The sequence below is a fragment of the Phacochoerus africanus genome, chromosome 2, assembly GCF_016906955.1.
Source record: "Phacochoerus africanus isolate WHEZ1 chromosome 2, ROS_Pafr_v1, whole genome shotgun sequence".
Taxonomy (NCBI): domain Eukaryota; kingdom Metazoa; phylum Chordata; class Mammalia; order Artiodactyla; family Suidae; genus Phacochoerus; species Phacochoerus africanus.
Genome location: NC_062545.1, coordinates 106,777,612 through 106,795,099, shown reverse-complemented (window position 1 = coordinate 106,795,099; position 17,488 = coordinate 106,777,612). Strand labels below are relative to the sequence as shown.

General features: G+C 39.2%; 1 protein-coding gene across 21 annotated transcripts in view; it reads left to right on the top strand.

Annotated features, from left to right (window-relative positions):
* TCF4 (transcription factor 4) overlaps positions 1–16,768 on the top strand; it is a 365,917-nt gene extending 349,149 nt beyond the window's left edge. For 8 of the 21 annotated variants that reach the window (XM_047765454.1, XM_047765445.1, XM_047765399.1 and 5 more), the window contains 5 exons: positions 5,079–5,214; positions 6,862–7,024; positions 10,246–10,475; positions 11,777–11,917; positions 12,108–16,768. In XM_047765454.1, coding sequence (XP_047621410.1) covers positions 5,079–5,214; positions 6,862–7,024; positions 10,246–10,475; positions 11,777–11,913 — 666 coding nt within the window. In that variant the 3' untranslated portion in view covers positions 11,914–11,917; positions 12,108–16,768. Of the gene's footprint in view, positions 1–5,078; positions 5,215–5,302; positions 5,348–6,861; positions 7,025–10,245; positions 10,476–11,776; positions 11,918–12,107 lie in introns of all 21 variants that reach the window. The other 13 variants (XM_047765432.1, XM_047765360.1, XM_047765366.1 and 10 more) reach the window with 3 other exon arrangements.
* Positions 16,769–17,488: the final 720 nt, after the last annotated feature.

Here is a 17,488-nt window from a genome sequence, read left to right as displayed (position 1 = left end):
TCGCTAAGTCACTTAACCATTTTTGGCCTCATCTTTCTTCTCTGTAAAATAAGAAGTTTGTCCTAACTAGCATTCAAGTCTCCCCAGGCCCTTAAAGTCTACATACCGTGATTGAAAAGTGTTTTTAAAATACCAATCCATTTCTTGAAAAGTAAGATTATTTAAAATTATACGGTGTTTATGTGATTCAAAAGGGGTAATACCTTCTAAATACTTTCTAAAGGTATTTAATTATTCCCAATGATAAAGTCACACAGGAGAATTTAAATAGCTGTGTCAGGAGTTCCCATTGTGGCTCAGGAGTTACCGAACCCGACTAGTAATCATGAGGATGTGGGTTTGATCCCTGGCCTTGCTCAGTGAGTTAAGGATCCGGTGTTGCCATCAGCTGTGGCCTAGGTCACAGACACAGCTCCGATCCTGCATTGCTGTGGCTGTGGTGTAGGCCGGTGGCTATGGCTTCGATTGGACCTCTAGCCTGGAAACTTCCATATGCTGCAGGTGCAGTGCTAAAAAGACAAACTAATAAATAAATAAATAATAGCTGTGTCAGAATTTGAATATTGCTTGGCCCAAGATTCAGTGAAATGTAGCTATTGGCACAGAAGAGGCGTGATTCACTGCGCCTGAGGAAGGGGCCACCATGTTGGGACCACATGCCCTTGCCTCCTCTTCTTTTGTAGCTCTTTGGACCAGGGATGAGTATACTTTATCCCAGGCCAGCCTATTCATCAGATGGCACATGGTCTGCTTCTAAATGATGAGCTGCGCCATCAGATGATCTTGGCGGTCTGAACTTGGACATACTAAGAAAAAGAGTTCACAGTGGGTTCAGAACATGAAAAGATGTCCTGGGAGCTCCCATAAAGGAAGAGAAGTGTTCAGGTTATTGTCCTGAGTGGGCAGAAGCCAGACAGAGACAAAGGTACCAGCTGGAGGAGGAGAGAGTCCATTCTAATAACCCCTAAGAGATGAGGTGTAGCCTTAGGTCCTAAGAGTTCTCCAGGCCCAAAACCTGGGTCACAGAATTCTTCCTGTTAAATCTCCTTTTACTTGAGCGAGCTGGACTGAGTTTCTAGTCCTTACTGTTAAACCCCACAAACAAATGGATCACTCCACTAAAGTCCCACCAAAATCCAAGGTTCACTCTTAAGTTCCAGAGGGGCAGAGGCCTCGGATAAGTTACTAGTTATTCCCCATCCTGTCCCCAGCACCTCGTGGAGTGACAAGCAGAGGCTAGATGAGGAAATACTTGTTGAATTAATAAATGGACTATTTTGATCAGTCAGCTCACAATTATTGAATAATTTTTAGATTTTAGTTCTCTTCTACTAGTATAGATATATCTGAAATCATATTGTCTGTGACAATAAGAAACTCTGTTCTTAAAGACTGCAAAAAAGTTACAATCAATATTGATACAATTCACTTTTTTCCTAGGCCGCCTTTTAACTTTCAACTGTTGCTTACCTAGATGAAGAGGTTATCAAAATAGGGCTTTAATGAAGTATGGATTTTCTCAGTGCCATCCTTAGAATCGCTTGGCTGGTAAAAGGAATATGCTTTTCTTCTCATTGCATTATTATATATTTGTAGGCAGACGCATCCTGACTTTCAGATGTACAGATAATAGTATTGGTTCCTCTGTCTCTTTCTGAGTTATTCTATTGATGGGCTTGTGATGGCCATTCGCTATGTCCTTTTCCTTGTCTCTTATGTGACTAGAAATCATGTTTCTGAGGAAGAAGTAAATAGGGTTAGGAAATGCTGTCTGTGGCCAAGGAAACAAGCAAAGCAAAGCTAATTCTCCAGATTGGAATGCTATTCCGGAGCCACAGGCAGTGGAATTGATCCCAGAGAATCAAGCTCATTAGGTAGGTCCATGGATATGGACCTCTCATTAGCCATTCATCTGACCTAGACTGTGCATAGTTTGCAGTATCCTTCGAATATCAAGGATAGCTTTGTTTCTAACTTACTCTATGGAAAATGATATCATACCTGACATGATCTAAGATGATCTCCAGAAAATAGATAGACTTAGATCACATGCATGACCTAAAATCCAAAAATATAATTGGAACATGTATCTTTGCAATCATACTTACAGTATCACTTAAGATTTTACTCTCATTTTGCAGGAGAGAGATTTCAAATCAAATGGATGTGAACAAAAGAGAGACGGTGCAAAGAGGATCATAAGTGAAAGTAGCTTGAGTTCTAAGGGTTCTTGAACTGCATAGACTCTTATTTTTATGTGGTCTGCAAGTATTTTCAACTAGAATACATACAAGTATTTTGAATTATTGTGTACCAGCTGTCTTGTATACTGCTGCGCCTTGCAATAAATGTGGGACTTATTCTATAAAACTTCCAGTATTATTTTCTCCATTTTGGATTGGAATAACTTACTCTTGATTATCCAGCTAACAAAGACCAGTTACAGGTAGAATCTATGCATTATTGATTCTCACTGTGGTGTGATTTTCTCTCAGTTACACTGTCTTTCATAACAGTTGAGGCCAAGAAAATAGAAAGGTGATTGATTGTGGGTTCTTTTACCCTCTTTTAAAAATTAAATGTAATCTAGAAAGAAAGAAAAAAAGAAGAAGAAATATTGGGGAGTAATAACTGAGTGTGTTTCAATTGCAAAGTGAAATATTAACCTTAAATTGCATCTTAGCCACCCACAAAGAAGGCTTGAGAGTTTTAATAGAATGATTCTAAAATAGAAGGAGGGTACCTCTCTGCTGTGCTCACCTTCAGTGATTCTACCTTAGAATCATCCTTTGTGGAGAGAGATTAAATCCATTGGGAATGCCAGTAACTGAGAATTGGCACTTGGGTAATTATTTATGTTAACATGGATTGACAGTCTTAAAGAGCTACCACTTGATCAAGGCCTCTAAAATTCATGCCTGCAAGTTGACATCTTAGATTGAAAGGATAATCATTGATTGAATCCGTCTTCTAAATGCACAAATGGAAAAATAGGTTCAGAAGGAAAATAAAAACCTACACAAAGAGTGAGGAATGGTTGAAGAACTGGGCATGGTCTGCCCAGAAGAGATCAGGCTTCAGTTACAGATGAAAGATGGGAGTGGCATGCCAGTGGTGTTAAATATGTGAAAAGCACTGACACTTAGTCCATGGAACTCTGGAAACTGAAACTAGAACCAGTGGGTAGAATGTATAAAGAGGTCAACTTGTGAAAATGGAGTGAGCTGCTTTGCAAGATAATCAGGGTCTCAGTGTATTTGAAACACCTACATAGAAACTAAATAACTACTGTTCAAACTGTTCTCGGAAGGGACACCGGCACACAGGTGGCAGACAGCATTAGACTCCTCAGATGTCTCAGCTACAGCATTCCTGATGCTTCCCAGCCCTTAAACCCTTTGCCCTTCTTGCTGTATTTTATTGTAACTCTTTTATACATATACTTTATTAAAGTATAGTTGGTTTACAGTGTTGTGTTAACTTCTGCTGTACAGCAAAGTGATATAGATAAATAGATACATAGAGAGAGAGAGAGATAGGGAGATTCTTCTTCATGTTCTTTTCCATTACGGTTTATCACAGAATGTTGAAGATACCCTGTGCTATCCAGTAGGACCTTGTCGTTTATCTATTCTATCTATAATAGTTTTGTTCTTGTTGCATTTTTGAATCTGAGCATGATGTATATGACCCTTCCCCCTCCCCCCGAATTATTTTCTTCTGTACTGTTTTGGAGCATATGAAGGTGACGCTTTATACTAGGCTGCCTTGAGGTAGCACGTGCTTCCTTTGGTTCTATGAGTTGCATTGTTATCAGTTCAAATTCCTACTATTTAAGAGGAGATTCTTATCTCTTTAAAAATGTTGGGTAGCAAATGGGTGAAGATTCTGCTTTGTGGTTTTATGTTTTAGATTGGAAAAAATTACACTTTTTGATTTCATAGCAGTATAAATTTATAGATAGATATTTCTAATGCTAGACCTCACTGTCCTGTGTAAATGTTCACTTAACAGTAGGCCAAGAAAATAAATACCTACTTGGAAATGCCAGCAAAAACACTACTCATGTTCCTTCTGGTTTGCAAGTGCTTAATGGTCTTACTTGAAGGGGTACTCTGTAAAGTCAGCAATTGCTGTCTCAGTGCTACAAATTCAACATCTCTGGACCCCAGAGTGTAGGTGGTAGTAGTAGTTAATAAAAAGCTCAGCAGTAATTTTTCCAGACCAAGGCATCATGCTCTACTCTATAATTTTATTCTTGGAAGCCTGGAGAGTGTTTACAATATGGCGTCTTTCTAGGATCAGAATAGTGAAGGGAAAAAAAAATGGAAAAATGTCCAAACATCTTTGCATGGCAATGATGGCATTACTGGTGTGTTTAATAAAACCTTTATTGGTACATTTTCCGGTATGGTGGCATTGGCAGAAACGGTCCCCCTTTGGATTTGGAACTCAGCAGCTGATGAAATACAGTAAACATTAATTTGGAATGGGCTGCCAGTTTTGGAAAGCCAGGTGACATTTTATTATATTTGTACCGAGCAGGGGCTATGTCCCATACTGCTGTAGCTTCCGCTGTCAGAGGCTTAGCTGGCATTATGGAAAAAAAAAATGGCAGGCCTGAGAATCTTATCCCCTGAAATGAAAGTCGAATGCCAAATTGAAATTCCTGTAGGATTTCCGATAGCAATGGGGGAATTGAGAAGCCCACAATTAAGCATATGGGCATTAAGATAATTGTCAGATCTGTTGGCGGACATGATAGAAGACAGATGGGTACGAATCAGTGCGCTCCACTGCAGCACCCTGGGAGACAATTTGACGTTTTACCTGCCTGAGCTACTCTGCCATATTTGTCACTGAATGTACAGCACGGCATCTTACGGAGCTCAAAGTGTTTTTTGCTGGGGACTCTAGGTGCATATGTGGTCCTTCAGCGCCCTCTAGTGAGATGCATTTGGGAGTATTGTTTTTCAAAGGCTAGCCTTCCTTAAGTGGGTCCTGGCTGCCCCCCGGAAATAAATAGCTGGCATACCTCTGGTTCCCACTCATCTCTACAGTTCCTCTCCCCCTTGCAGGTTGGGGCCCATCGTGAAGACGGCGTGGCCCTGAGGGGCAGCCATTCTCTTGTCCCAAACCAGGTTCCAGTACCACAGCTTCCTGTCCAGTCTGCAACTTCCCCTGATTTGAACCCACCCCAGGACCCTTACAGAGGTAGGTCCGCCCCGGAGGGCCACTTCTGACCTCACTGAAACAATGGATCCAGTGTTAATCCCATGCTTACTTGGCATTCATCCCTCAGGAAGTACTGGCAGAAAACCAAGAATCCATTTTGATCCAAAAAATGGTAAGTAAATGGGCAAACGGAGCCGGCTAATTGTGTTTCTTCGGTCACTGTTTTCCTCCAGCATCCTCTGAAGTCCTACGACTATTTCAGCAGGGAATGAGACAACAGACTGATGAGAGGAAATTTTATTTTAGCTATTTCCACATTGTGCTCGTTCAGGACCTCTAATGTGGTTAGTTGCAGCCTGCACATGATATTTCCAAATGGATAGGAAGGAAGGAAATGGCTTTTGTTGTGTAAGATGGACGGAAATGCAGGTACATTTAAAACATGGAACTTGGTTGGATGATTTTTGCTCTTGAGTCATCAAGCCCCTAGGACTTGTGGCAGGACCACCTCCTACCACTGACTCCCGTCAACTTTCTGTGACCTCTGGAGGTGGTGCTGCCAGGGCAAGACCTGGGTCCCAGACTCCCCATTGACTGGCCGGCTAGGTGACTAGGGGACACTTACATAACCTCTCCTCCCCCTCCTGTTGAGAATAAAAATGATAACATTGCTGCAAGAATCAATACGGGTAAGCATTTTCCCACCTCTTAGACATTGTATGCATCTGAGTGGTAATTATGTATGTGGTATGCCTGCTCATTTTTATCTGACTAGCAATACTGTGATGGTCCTTTCTTTTAAAGAGCCTTGGGGTTTTCTTTCTCTGTCCTCGATCAGCAACCACATGAGCACAACCTGAGGATCTTGGTAAAATGCCAATTTTGATTCAGTTGGCCTGGGGTTCTGCATTTCTCTTAGGCTCCCAGGAGCATAAGGAGCTCCCAGGAAATAAGAATGCCCCTGGCCCACTGACCAGATTTTGAGTGACAAGATCCTAGACTTCACAGAGTACAAATAGAAGAAATAGCAAATAGACACATATCTGCCCCAGAAATGAATGATTACATTAGGACTAGAGTTGAAAATACGTTTTGCTCTTAGAAAGTTAACAGTGATAAAGCTAGGAAAGTCTTAAGTGAGCAGTAACTGCTTTCCATATGTACCATTTTTAAATGCTGATTACTCCTGGAGGATAAGAGAAGCCTAATTTCGGAATTTCATTAGGGTATCTATTGAAGCCTTGACTGTACATATTTAGCGTACTCCCTGGGAATTATATTTTAAGGACATTTTTCTATTAAATCATTGCATATGGAAGAAACTCAATATAATAGCTGATATTTACTTGGGTTCTTAATCAGAACATTGAGGTGTGTGATTTTCATGATTATGATTTTCATTGCAATTAAGTTGATGTTTTGTAGACAGTGAAATTACCATCTACTCCAAAAGATTGCAAAATAGAATTTAACCTCAGAGCCAATGCAGGGAAAACTTGTTTCCGCAGGTGCATTTTTGAAACTTCACCAAAGAGCATGAAAAAAGTGACAGATCACAGTTCGGCAGTCTGCACTGTGGAGCTGGCAGCTCTCCAGCCTGGGGTGTGCGTGTCTGTGCATCAAGGCTTTGGTGGCCGTATCACCTGGTCTCTCTCTCTCTCTCTCTCTTTTTTTTTTTTCCTGCAGGCATGCCGCCAGGATTGCAGGGCCAGAGTGTCTCCTCCGGCAGCTCTGAGATCAAGTCCGACGACGAGGGCGACGAAAACCTGCAAGACACGAAATCTTCCGAGGACAAGAAATTAGATGACGACAAGAAGGATATCAAATCCATTACTAGGTCAAGATCTAGGTAACAGTATATAATACTGTCGCTTCATTTAATTCCTTTATTGGACTTTGATGAAGTGAACAGAACGGGAAGAAACTATTCTGTTTTTTCCTGGCAGGTAAATCTGCAGCTGAAAAGAAAAACGAAAGGCTTACTCTAGAGACCGAGCATCGTTTGAGATGCCTGTACTCTAGGAAAGCTGAAACTGTCTTTGCATTTATGAATTTGGACCCAGGGCTGATCATGACACACGGCAAAAATAATTTGTAACTGATTCAAATGCAAGCAGTCAATTTGTAAAACTATGCTTAATTCTACAAAGTTGGTCAGAAATGTTCTTCTGAAAATATTTCTTAAAAGAGATCTTAGCCAAGATGAAAGCTCAATTGATGTATATGCAACTGTAACTTTTTTCTTTCCTCAGAAGTAGGAAAGTACTGATTTTCCAGCTTTATCCTAAACATGTTGAGACATAGAAGAGCAATATCTAAATTGCTCCTTTTTTTTTTTTTTTTTTCCCCTCCTGGCTACTCCATTCTACAGAAAATGCAACAATGCAGGAAAATAGTTTCTGATTGGTTTTCCTAAGTCCCCAATATCTTTACATTAGAATCTGTCTCCTTGGACTTTAATCTGATAATCAGATTTTTTTATATATATATCATGATACCCATGTTCTTTGCCTTAGTTCCCTTGGATTGTTTTTATTTGCAAACTAAATGAATTGTACTAAGACGATACCTCCCTTTTAAAGGCTGTCATTCTCAAGGTTGAACCTGCTGTCCTATAGGAATTAAGAAGATGCCACCTTTTCATTTAATTCCTTTATTGGACTTTGATGTGCCTTTATAGTGCTTTTATAATTTCTGAGATAAATTTTGTTATAAATTCAACCACAGTTTCAAAAGGTCTGGAAGCATCAAGCTTACACCTTTTCACCATTACTAGAGTTTCCTGACTCCTGGCCACGGTGGTAAGACATCCCAAGGAGGGCCTTTTACATCCTTAGCATCTTCTTTGTTAGTTCACTCAGCTGTTGGTAACTTAACTAGTGACCATAACACGTGCATATCAATGGATTCTTTTGAAGTTTCAGTACAGCATTTTAACTCACTGTTAAGAATCTTCTTCTTTTAAAAGATCACTCTTTGGACATTTACTTCAGGCCTCCAAAACTGTGGTGTAAAGCAATGCTTTCCTTTTCTAGGCAGTTTTGTTCACATCACCACCTTAGTTATAAGTGGAGAATCAATTCTGATTGGCTATTGGCCTGAATACCTTTGGAAAACAAGTTCCCAGTTCGAGGCCCACTTTGGAAAAGGCATGGCACATGTTCACTGTGTAAAAACCTTACCCAAATTATTAACTTCAGGACAGGACCGGCAGAAACTCGACTCTGTTCTCTTTTCCCTCATTACAGCCTATTTGTGACATGGAACGTGGACATGAATTGATAGTAACCTTGATTTCCTTGGCATCAGCAGAGGTCATGGGTGGGAGAGAGAGAGGGAGACTGGCAGGGGAAGTGAGAAGAATCAGATGGCAGAGAAAGGGAGCGCTTTCCAGTGGGTTCAGTTCAGTGTTCATCCCCACACCTCCTAGGCAGACAGTCCCATCTGGAAGGGAGTTTAACCTGCGGGAAGATGAGCCAAGTCTTCCAGCATCTTTCCTTGCTGGCTTCTTCCCTCCTTCCCTTACAAGTGTTCTTGGCTTACTTAGCTTGTGCTACAACCCAAGAACACCGCTCCATTTCTGACTGACTGGGGCTTCTCTGTCCTAGTGGATTCTTATTGCAATGTGGAAGTTACCCAGAGGTTCTCCAGGGGAAGACTCGGAGCTGTGCATTTTAAGCCAGTATTCATTATGTGTACATTAAATTGAGTAGATAACCTCCCCTGTGTTCCTCCAGCTTTGAAAGGTTGTGATTATCATCTCTATTCTGTGCCCATTTCAGATTCATGGGATTTTAACGTAGAAGCTAACCTGGATAGTCCTTGAGTTCAGTTAAGGACTGAACTTTGGTTAATTCGCATCCTCCACGTTGTTTCTTGAGATGGAGACTCTGTTTTTTTGAATGAAGTTTGCTTCTTCTTTTATATCTCTCGAAACCCCCCCCAAAGCTTTTCACTTGTGTTCATTCAGACTGTTCCCCTCGAAGAGTTCTCTTTCTCTCCTACCTTCCCGAGGCAAGACATCTCCCACACCTCTCTTTTTGACGTGATCACCCAGGAACTATTTAAAGCCTTGATGCCGTGAAATCTTCCTGCTATGACATGCTTTCCAGGTGGCTCATCATTCCTATTCCCCCACTCCACCCCCATTCAAAAGTTTCTAATTTGTCAGCATGACACCCAGAAACAGAAGTCATCTCGTCTTTCCAGATGCCTGGTTCCAACCATGCCTTTGATAACAATCATATAATATTTCTATTCTCACAATCAAAGATCAGCTTTTTGACTTCATTTCTGACTCACAAGGTCATGGTCATTGATCACCAGTATGTGTTTGGGTTGGGTCAGGTTTTGTTTGTTTTGCATGTAACTCTTATCAGCTCAGGTTTCCCCAATTTGATTGGAGGATCGTAAACATCTATAATGTTAAAGGCCAGGGAGATCATGTTTCAATACATGGAGAAAGTGAGGCCCACATACATTTAGTGGACTCACCAAGCCTCCCAAGCTGGTTGATAGACAATAGGCCCTTGACTTCAATCCCCTGGCTCTGTTTTCTTGAATGGAGGACCTTCTTAATCCTCTTTAAGCTTCATCATGTTAATTTTGACCTATCCACATTATTTTTCAATCACTGGTTTTCTTCAGGTTTCAGATGTCACAGTATGAAAGTTAAAAACCAGCTTCAATCTAAAACACCTTCTGAATTGTGGTCCTGAAGTGTAGCTTGAGCTGAAGTTGACTGTGACCTGCTTTGCAGTGTGTAGCCTTATGGATAAAGGTTTTGTTTTTCTTTTTGTTTCCCTCCATGAACATGGTGCACCCTGGGCCCCAACTTAAACCTGTCCTGCTGGGTTTGGGTTTCATGTCTGGGAGACACCAAACGTTCTCACGTAGGGACCAGCACAGCCACCTAAAGCAGCGCCAAGCTCAGGTGGATGGAAAATTCTGCCAAGGACAAGAGCTTGAGATGGAGAAGTTCCCCGAAAACTGGGAAGAAAGCAAAAGGAATTTAGAAACCATCTTTTCCCCCACACCATTAGAAAACGTTGCATCCTTTTTGTCCCACAGCAATAATGATGATGAGGACCTGACACCGGAGCAGAAGGCAGAGAGGGAGAAGGAGCGGAGGATGGCCAACAACGCCCGAGAGCGCCTGCGTGTCCGAGACATCAACGAGGCATTCAAGGAGCTGGGCCGCATGGTGCAGCTCCACCTCAAGAGTGATAAGCCCCAGACCAAGCTCCTGATCCTCCACCAGGCCGTGGCCGTCATCCTCAGCCTGGAGCAGCAAGTCCGAGGTCAGTGCAAGCCAGTCGGCCTTCTCGCAGAGGTCACCCACGGAAGCCCAGGGCTGGAGGGAGCTGATAGGAGAGTGGTAGCAGAGAGCAGACTCTTAAGCATCCTTCAGCATCATTGTTTCTTTATATTTTTTAAATTTTAGGGTACTTTTTGACTTACAGAAAAGTTGCGAAGGTAGTGCAGAGTTCTAGTTCCCTTATGTCCACATCTTACATGACTATGGTGCATTTATCACACTAAGAAAACCAACCTTGGTTTGTTACTATTAACTGAAATACAGACTTTATTCAGATTTCACTAGTTTTGTTCCTAAGGTCCTTTTGCCTATTTCTTTTTTTAAATTAAAGTACAGTTGATTTACAGTGTTATGTCAATTTTTGCTGTACAGCAAAATGACCTAGTCACACATATATATATACATTCTGTTTCTTATATTATCTTTCTTCATGATCTATCCCAAGAGATTGGATCGAGTTCCCTGTGCTGTACAGTAGGACCTCATTGCTTATCCATTCAAAATGTAATAGTTTGCATCTGCTAACCCCAAACTCCCAGTCCATCCCACTCTCTTCCCCCTTCCCCCCTCTCCCTTGGCAACCACAACTCTGTTCTCTGTGTCTGTGAGTCTTTTTCTGTTTTGTAGATAGGTTCATTTATGCCATTCCATAAAGAGTCCACATTATAAGTGATATCATATGGTATTTGTCTTTCTAACTTCACTTAGTATGATAATCTCTAGTTGCATCCATGTTGCTCTAAGTGTCATTATTTCATTCCTTTTATGACTGAGTAGTATTCATATATTCATATATATATGGCACATCTTCTTAATTCATTCGTCAGTGGACATTTAGGTTTTTTCCATGTCTTAGCTATATGTTTCCATGTCTTAGCTATATGTTTCCATGTCTTTCCCATATATGTTTTTGAAGTATAGTTTCATCAGGATAGACAGCATCATTGTTTGAATTGTGTCTAAATCTATAAGGCAGCTCTCCTTTCTCCCGTAATTAAGTCAGAGGACTTTTCTTATCAGTAAGACTGCCTCAGGGCATGTCCATAGGTACTCTCAGTAATCAGAGCTGAGGGTGTTTGCTTTACCAACGTTCTTAGGCTGTAAAGTAGTTGCACTATTGCACCTGGCACCTCAACTTCTACCTGCCACTGAGCAAATGAATCATAGTAGTATGCGTTTTCCTAACTGGCGCTTTTATGCTAGAAGGTAGAAACTCAGAAAAAGGATCAGTTCCATGACAACTCTAGGCATTACCAAAATGCTCTGTGCTTTCCTCTTCCACAGAAAGGAATCTAAATCCGAAAGCTGCGTGTCTGAAAAGAAGGGAAGAGGAAAAGGTGTCCTCGGAGCCGCCCCCACTCTCCCTGGCGGGCCCGCACCCTGGCATGGGAGATGCATCCAATCACATGGGACAGATGTAAAAGGGCAAGTTGTCTTCAGCCGTTTCTGAAAGCTTTTCCTTTGTTGCTCTCACCAGGGCATCAGCCATGAAAGCCATATTTGACCCAGATTAACAGATTATTTACCCCCCTTGGAAAAAAAAAAGTTGAAAAAATAAAAGCTTTCCATCTTCTGTTATAAATGTATTAATTGATCTTTCTCTCTTCCTTCTCAGGTCCAAGTTGCCACATTGCTTCATTAATACAAGAGACCACTTCCTTAACAGCTGTATTATCTTAAACCCACATAAACACTTCTCCTTAACCCCCTTTTTTGTAATATAAGACAAGTCTGAGTAGTTATGAATCACAGACGCAAGAGGTTTCAGCATTCCCAATTATCAAAAAACCGAAAAACAAACAAAAAAAAATGAAAGAAAGAAAAAAAGCGCAACTTGGGGGGGTGACTCTCTTTAACATATCATTTAGAATGTTTAAAGCAGTATGTGCAGGCTGAGACGCAGCCCAGAGACTGAATGGCAATCTTTCCACACTGTGGAACAATGCATTTGTGCCTAAACTTCTTTTGGAGAAAAAAAAAATATATAATTAATTTGTAAGTCTGAAAAAAATATTTAATTTAAAAAAATTGTAAACTTGCAATAATGAAAAAGTGTACTTCTGAAGAAAACTACATGACCGTTTTTGTTGGTATTCAAGTCAGCTAGTGTTTATAATTACCGGATATTGAATAAGGAAGGGAAGCTCGGCTGCCCTCGTAACAAAACCAGCAAACGTCCTGATGACAGCGAAGTGATGACATTAGCCATTCCTTAGGGTAGGAGGGACAGATGGATCTTATAGACCTATGACAAATATATATATAAATATATATATAAATATATATTAAAAATTTAGTGACTATGGTAAGCTTTTGTTCATTTGTTTCAGACTTTTTTCTCCTGTAAAAAAATAGTACTGATTAACTTTTTTAAAAGAAAGATTTTACTGTAAATACGGATTTTTTTTTTTTTTTTGGTCTTATTTCTGTCCCTTTCCCTGGTTTGTTCTTGTAACCTGTAGTGCCAACTCTGCTTCCGGAGGGGTAGTGCAGGATGAAATGCTGATCCCGATGTTGCTTTTCATTCATAAATAAGTAGAAAGTTGTTTCTTCAGTCTTTTGGGAACACAGGACTTAAAGTCACATCATGTGTAGATATTAACAAGCAGCATTACCAAGACATGGCAAAAAGAGTTTGTCTGAATTGTAATGTTGCATTTGTGACCCTCTTCTGGGATTTTCAGAGGTACAAGGTTAGAATGCTACAATGTTACCACTGTGCCTTCCAATGTTTATATCATCGGAAACATAACATAATCAAAGTGGCTGTGATTTAACAAAATGATTAAAGTGTTAACCTACATGTGTAGCCGAAGTAGTGTGCAGTGAGGTGTTTCTGAATACATGGTCAGATTTTTGGAAAAAAACAAAAACAAAAACAAAAAAAAAACCAAGTAAAGTTCAACAACCATCCAATGAGAAAATTGCAAGTAGTGTGACAGAGCTGATTGATTTTGTTGCTTTCTTGATTTTTTTTTTCAAAATGGGTTTACTAAGATGTAGATGACTTAACTGCCTCCTCCCTCGTCTGAAAAAAAAAAAATGCCAATATTCAATCATCATGCAGCATTATAACAAGCCTTATAAGTCCTAAAGCATTAAGTTGCACTTTCTTGAGGAGGGGTAGTGCAGTGTTTCTCTGGCCAGTATGAATGAAGTTTATACTTAACATATTTGATAGAAACATAGATCAAGCTATGGCACAGCAACTCATCAGATAGCTAGCTTTGACGTCTGGGCACAATTGAACCAACTTCCATCGTGAATCTTTATAATGACTGACTTTGGTGTATAGTGCAGTAAAGAAATAGTGCTCCTAGTTAAGTATTTGTCAGCATCCTTTTGTCTCTAACTCGTTTCTATTTTTACAGCCACACAATCTTGGCATGTATTAAGAAAAAAAAAAATCCCTTGTTCAAGTAGTTTTTCCACCTATCAGCACTGAGTAAATGCCATAAACCCATCGAAATGGTCTAAATGTTCCATCTGTTCTCCTGTTTTGCCAGTTTATATAGTAATGAAATACATTTGTAAATTTTATGCAACAAATGGCAAACGTATCATTATTTTGAAATCGTGTATGTAAAAGTTATATTTTTACATGTAGACTCTTGTTATTATGTGTTTTAATACATTGTATTGGTTTTTGTTTCTTTTCTTTTTTTTGTTTTTTTTACCTGTGTGGTTGAAAAACCGTCTCATTGAAATGAAATAGTGAGCTACAAGAATCTGAATTTTATGTTCATTTCTGAAAATGTAAGAACAAATAAGATAGTTACCACGTGGTCATCTTTTACAAACCCATAAACATTTTGATTAGCTGTGTGTGTGTTGAAAACTGTAAATATGTTCAGTAGTGATAAAACTAAAATACTTTGATTTGTTGATAAGTTCTAAAATGTGGAGGTGGATTAAAACCTTAGAATAGCAGCAATCAGACTTCATGAAAAAGTTATGTTGAGGCTTTCCTGTGAAAATGGACGAACAAAGGGGCTCCAAGAAGGGCATGGAAGACAATATTGTATCCTCTCCTCTCCTCCTGAGTAATGGAAACCATGTGTACTTGTACCCTCAGTATGTTGACGATTTCCTTTTAGTGGTACATTCTGCACTCACTTTGTATAGTCTACCAAGGCGGGTATCCCTAGGAACAATATTATATAGGAAGCAGGTATACTCTGATCACATTCAGGATAAGTGTATAGAAGAAAGTATGGTGTTTACTCTTTAGGGAACTGGAAACACTCCCTGCGTTGATGTACATTTTAAGATTGGCACTTTTGATACATGTTATCATCAAGGTGCTTTCATAGAGCTGATTTAAAGTTTTTCAAATCTGTAAGCAAAGCAAAAAAAAAAATTAAATTGTAGTTCTTGGATTATTTTTTAAATCGGTGCTTTCTATTTTGTTCTCAAACAGAGTAAAAAAAGCTGCAATTTATTGCTCACCAGCTTTGATGTATTCATTAATCAGTAATGTAATACCTCTCTTGTGGAATTCCCTTTGGAAATAAGCGAAAAACTTTATAACGGCCACCAAAAGCTGCTCACTACTTTTTTTTTGCTTGGTGGAGAAACATCTGCACCTATCTGTATTCATTGGGTTGCATCCCCATTAAAAAGGAAAAAAGATGAAAGGGAATGTGGCCTTTTTAGTGTGTTTTTTCTTGTTGTTGTTTTGTAATTATCAAACCCAGGTAAGATATTGGTATCCTGTGCTGGATTTTTGAGTGAAATTTAGCAGAAGACAGTTAGGATTAAAGTACTATACAAAAATGTCCTAAGGGTCCATACTACACTATATATATGATGATACTGAGGCTGGGGATCTGTTTAAGAGTCATGGGCTTTAATAAAAGCAACTTGGAACAGTTGATCCACCTCCACATTCAAGTAATTTATGAGTATGCAGAATAGGGATCTGTTCATCTAGGAATTTCTACCATTTGTCTTCTGTGTAGCTGCAAGGAACACTAATGTTTATACAACTGTCAGTCCATCCAGTAACGCAACTGGTTCTGATTCAGTCTTCCGATTCCTTTTTGGTTTTCGCTTTTTCCTATTTCTTGATTTTTTTTTTTTTTTTGGTGATCTTTATTTTGATGAGGGATTGGGGGGTGGGGGTGGGGAGGGTGTTGAACCAAGACTTGGGGTTAAAGAGGATTTTCGTCTTGGATCCAACAGGCAGAATATGATCTGTGTCCAAAAGTGAACTTGAGTCAGGAATGAAACAATTTCAGCATAAACAAGCACAAAAATTTAGTCTGCTGGCTGACTGGAAACAAAAAAAAAAAAAAAAGTCAAGATGGAATATGAGGAATTCCAACACAATGGGGCACCAAGGCCTTTAGGCCTCTCTTTTTATTTTGCTTTGGTTCTGTTTGTTTTTCTTTAGAGACACGCTCTCTCTCATGGGACTTGAAGTGGACTCATCTTTGTGCAGTGCTGGTTTTGCCATACTCATTTCAAGTATTATAGACATATGTAATGGTGAAAATATATGAACTGTGGCCTTTTTCATTCTTGTTACTTGTGATGCAATTAAGTGAAGATAAGAAAAAAAAAAAAAAAGCAGAGATTTACCATGTATCAGTGCCTGGCTTTTTGTTATAAAGCTTTGTTTGTCTAGTGCTCTTTTTGCTATAAAATAGACTGTAGTACACCCTAGTAGGAAAAAAAAACTAAATTTAAAAAATAAAAAATATATTTGGCTTATTTTTCGCAGGAGCAATCCTTTTATACCATGAATATTACAAAAAAATTGTCAGATTCTGAATATTTCTTCTTTGTAGATTTTTGGAATCATTATGAGTAAAAGTTTGTTACTTTATTTTACTATTTAAAAGATGTTATTTTACCATGTGTTACTGAGATGAAACTGTATGGTAGCTTTTTTGTTTGTTTTTTGTTTTTGTTTTGTTTTTGTTTTTTTAGTTGTAGGTCGCAGCGGGGAAATTTTTTGCGACTGTACACATAGCTGCAGCATTAAAAACTAAAAAAAAAATTGTTAAAAAAAAGAAAAAAAGGGAAAACATTTTAAAAAAAAGATAAACAGTTACACCTTGTTTTCAATGTGTGGCTGAGTGCCTCGATTTTTTCATGTTTTTGGTGTATTTCTGATTTGTAGAAGTGTCCAAACAGGTTGTGTGCTGGAGTTCCTTCAAGACAAAAACAAACCCAGCTTGGTCTAGGCCATTACCTGTTTCCCATCTGTAGTTATTCGATGAAGTCATGTACATGACCGTTCTGTAGCAATAAATGTGCCATTTTTATAAACTGTTTCTGACACTTGTTTCATTTCATTTTGCATTGTCCATATAGCTCTGATTCTCTTCTGTAAGTAAAACCACATCTAGATTTCATTTTCCAAGTGTTGGAGGTATTGACAGCTTAACAGACAAAACATACAAAAAAATAAAATAAAATAAAAGTCACAAAAACAAATTGAAAGGCAAAGCACATGATTGACCAAGGAAGAGATGCCCTTAATGAAAATGGAACAAGATGCATGCAAAACAAAAAAGAAAACTGTCTAGAGGATTAACTAATAATTAATGTCCATGTAACACTGAAGCTATGCATTCGAAGAGCTTTGAACTGCGCCCTTGTTGCCAGTGCTTTCCATTGTGCGGCAGCTTGCTAAGCCAAGTCAGCCTCACACTTACGGATCAGTTGGTCGAAAAGATCTCCTCAGCTAGATCTTTTCAGTCAAAAATCTAAGAGGGTCTCTTTTGTATCATTTTGTTAAGAGCCGGCTATTGTTAATCCCAATTCATGTTACAGTGTATTGATACCTTCTCCAACTCTCCCTACCCTACTACTTCTGGTTGATTCTGTTGACTATTAATCCAGATGTAAACAACCAGATGGGTTTTTTGTTTTTGTTTTTTTTTTTCCTAACTTGTACAAACTGATGTGTGTCACCTATGATGGGAGGGGGGAAAAATGTACAGATTAAAATTATTCAGTGTTATGTACTGTAAGCTAATATTTTTG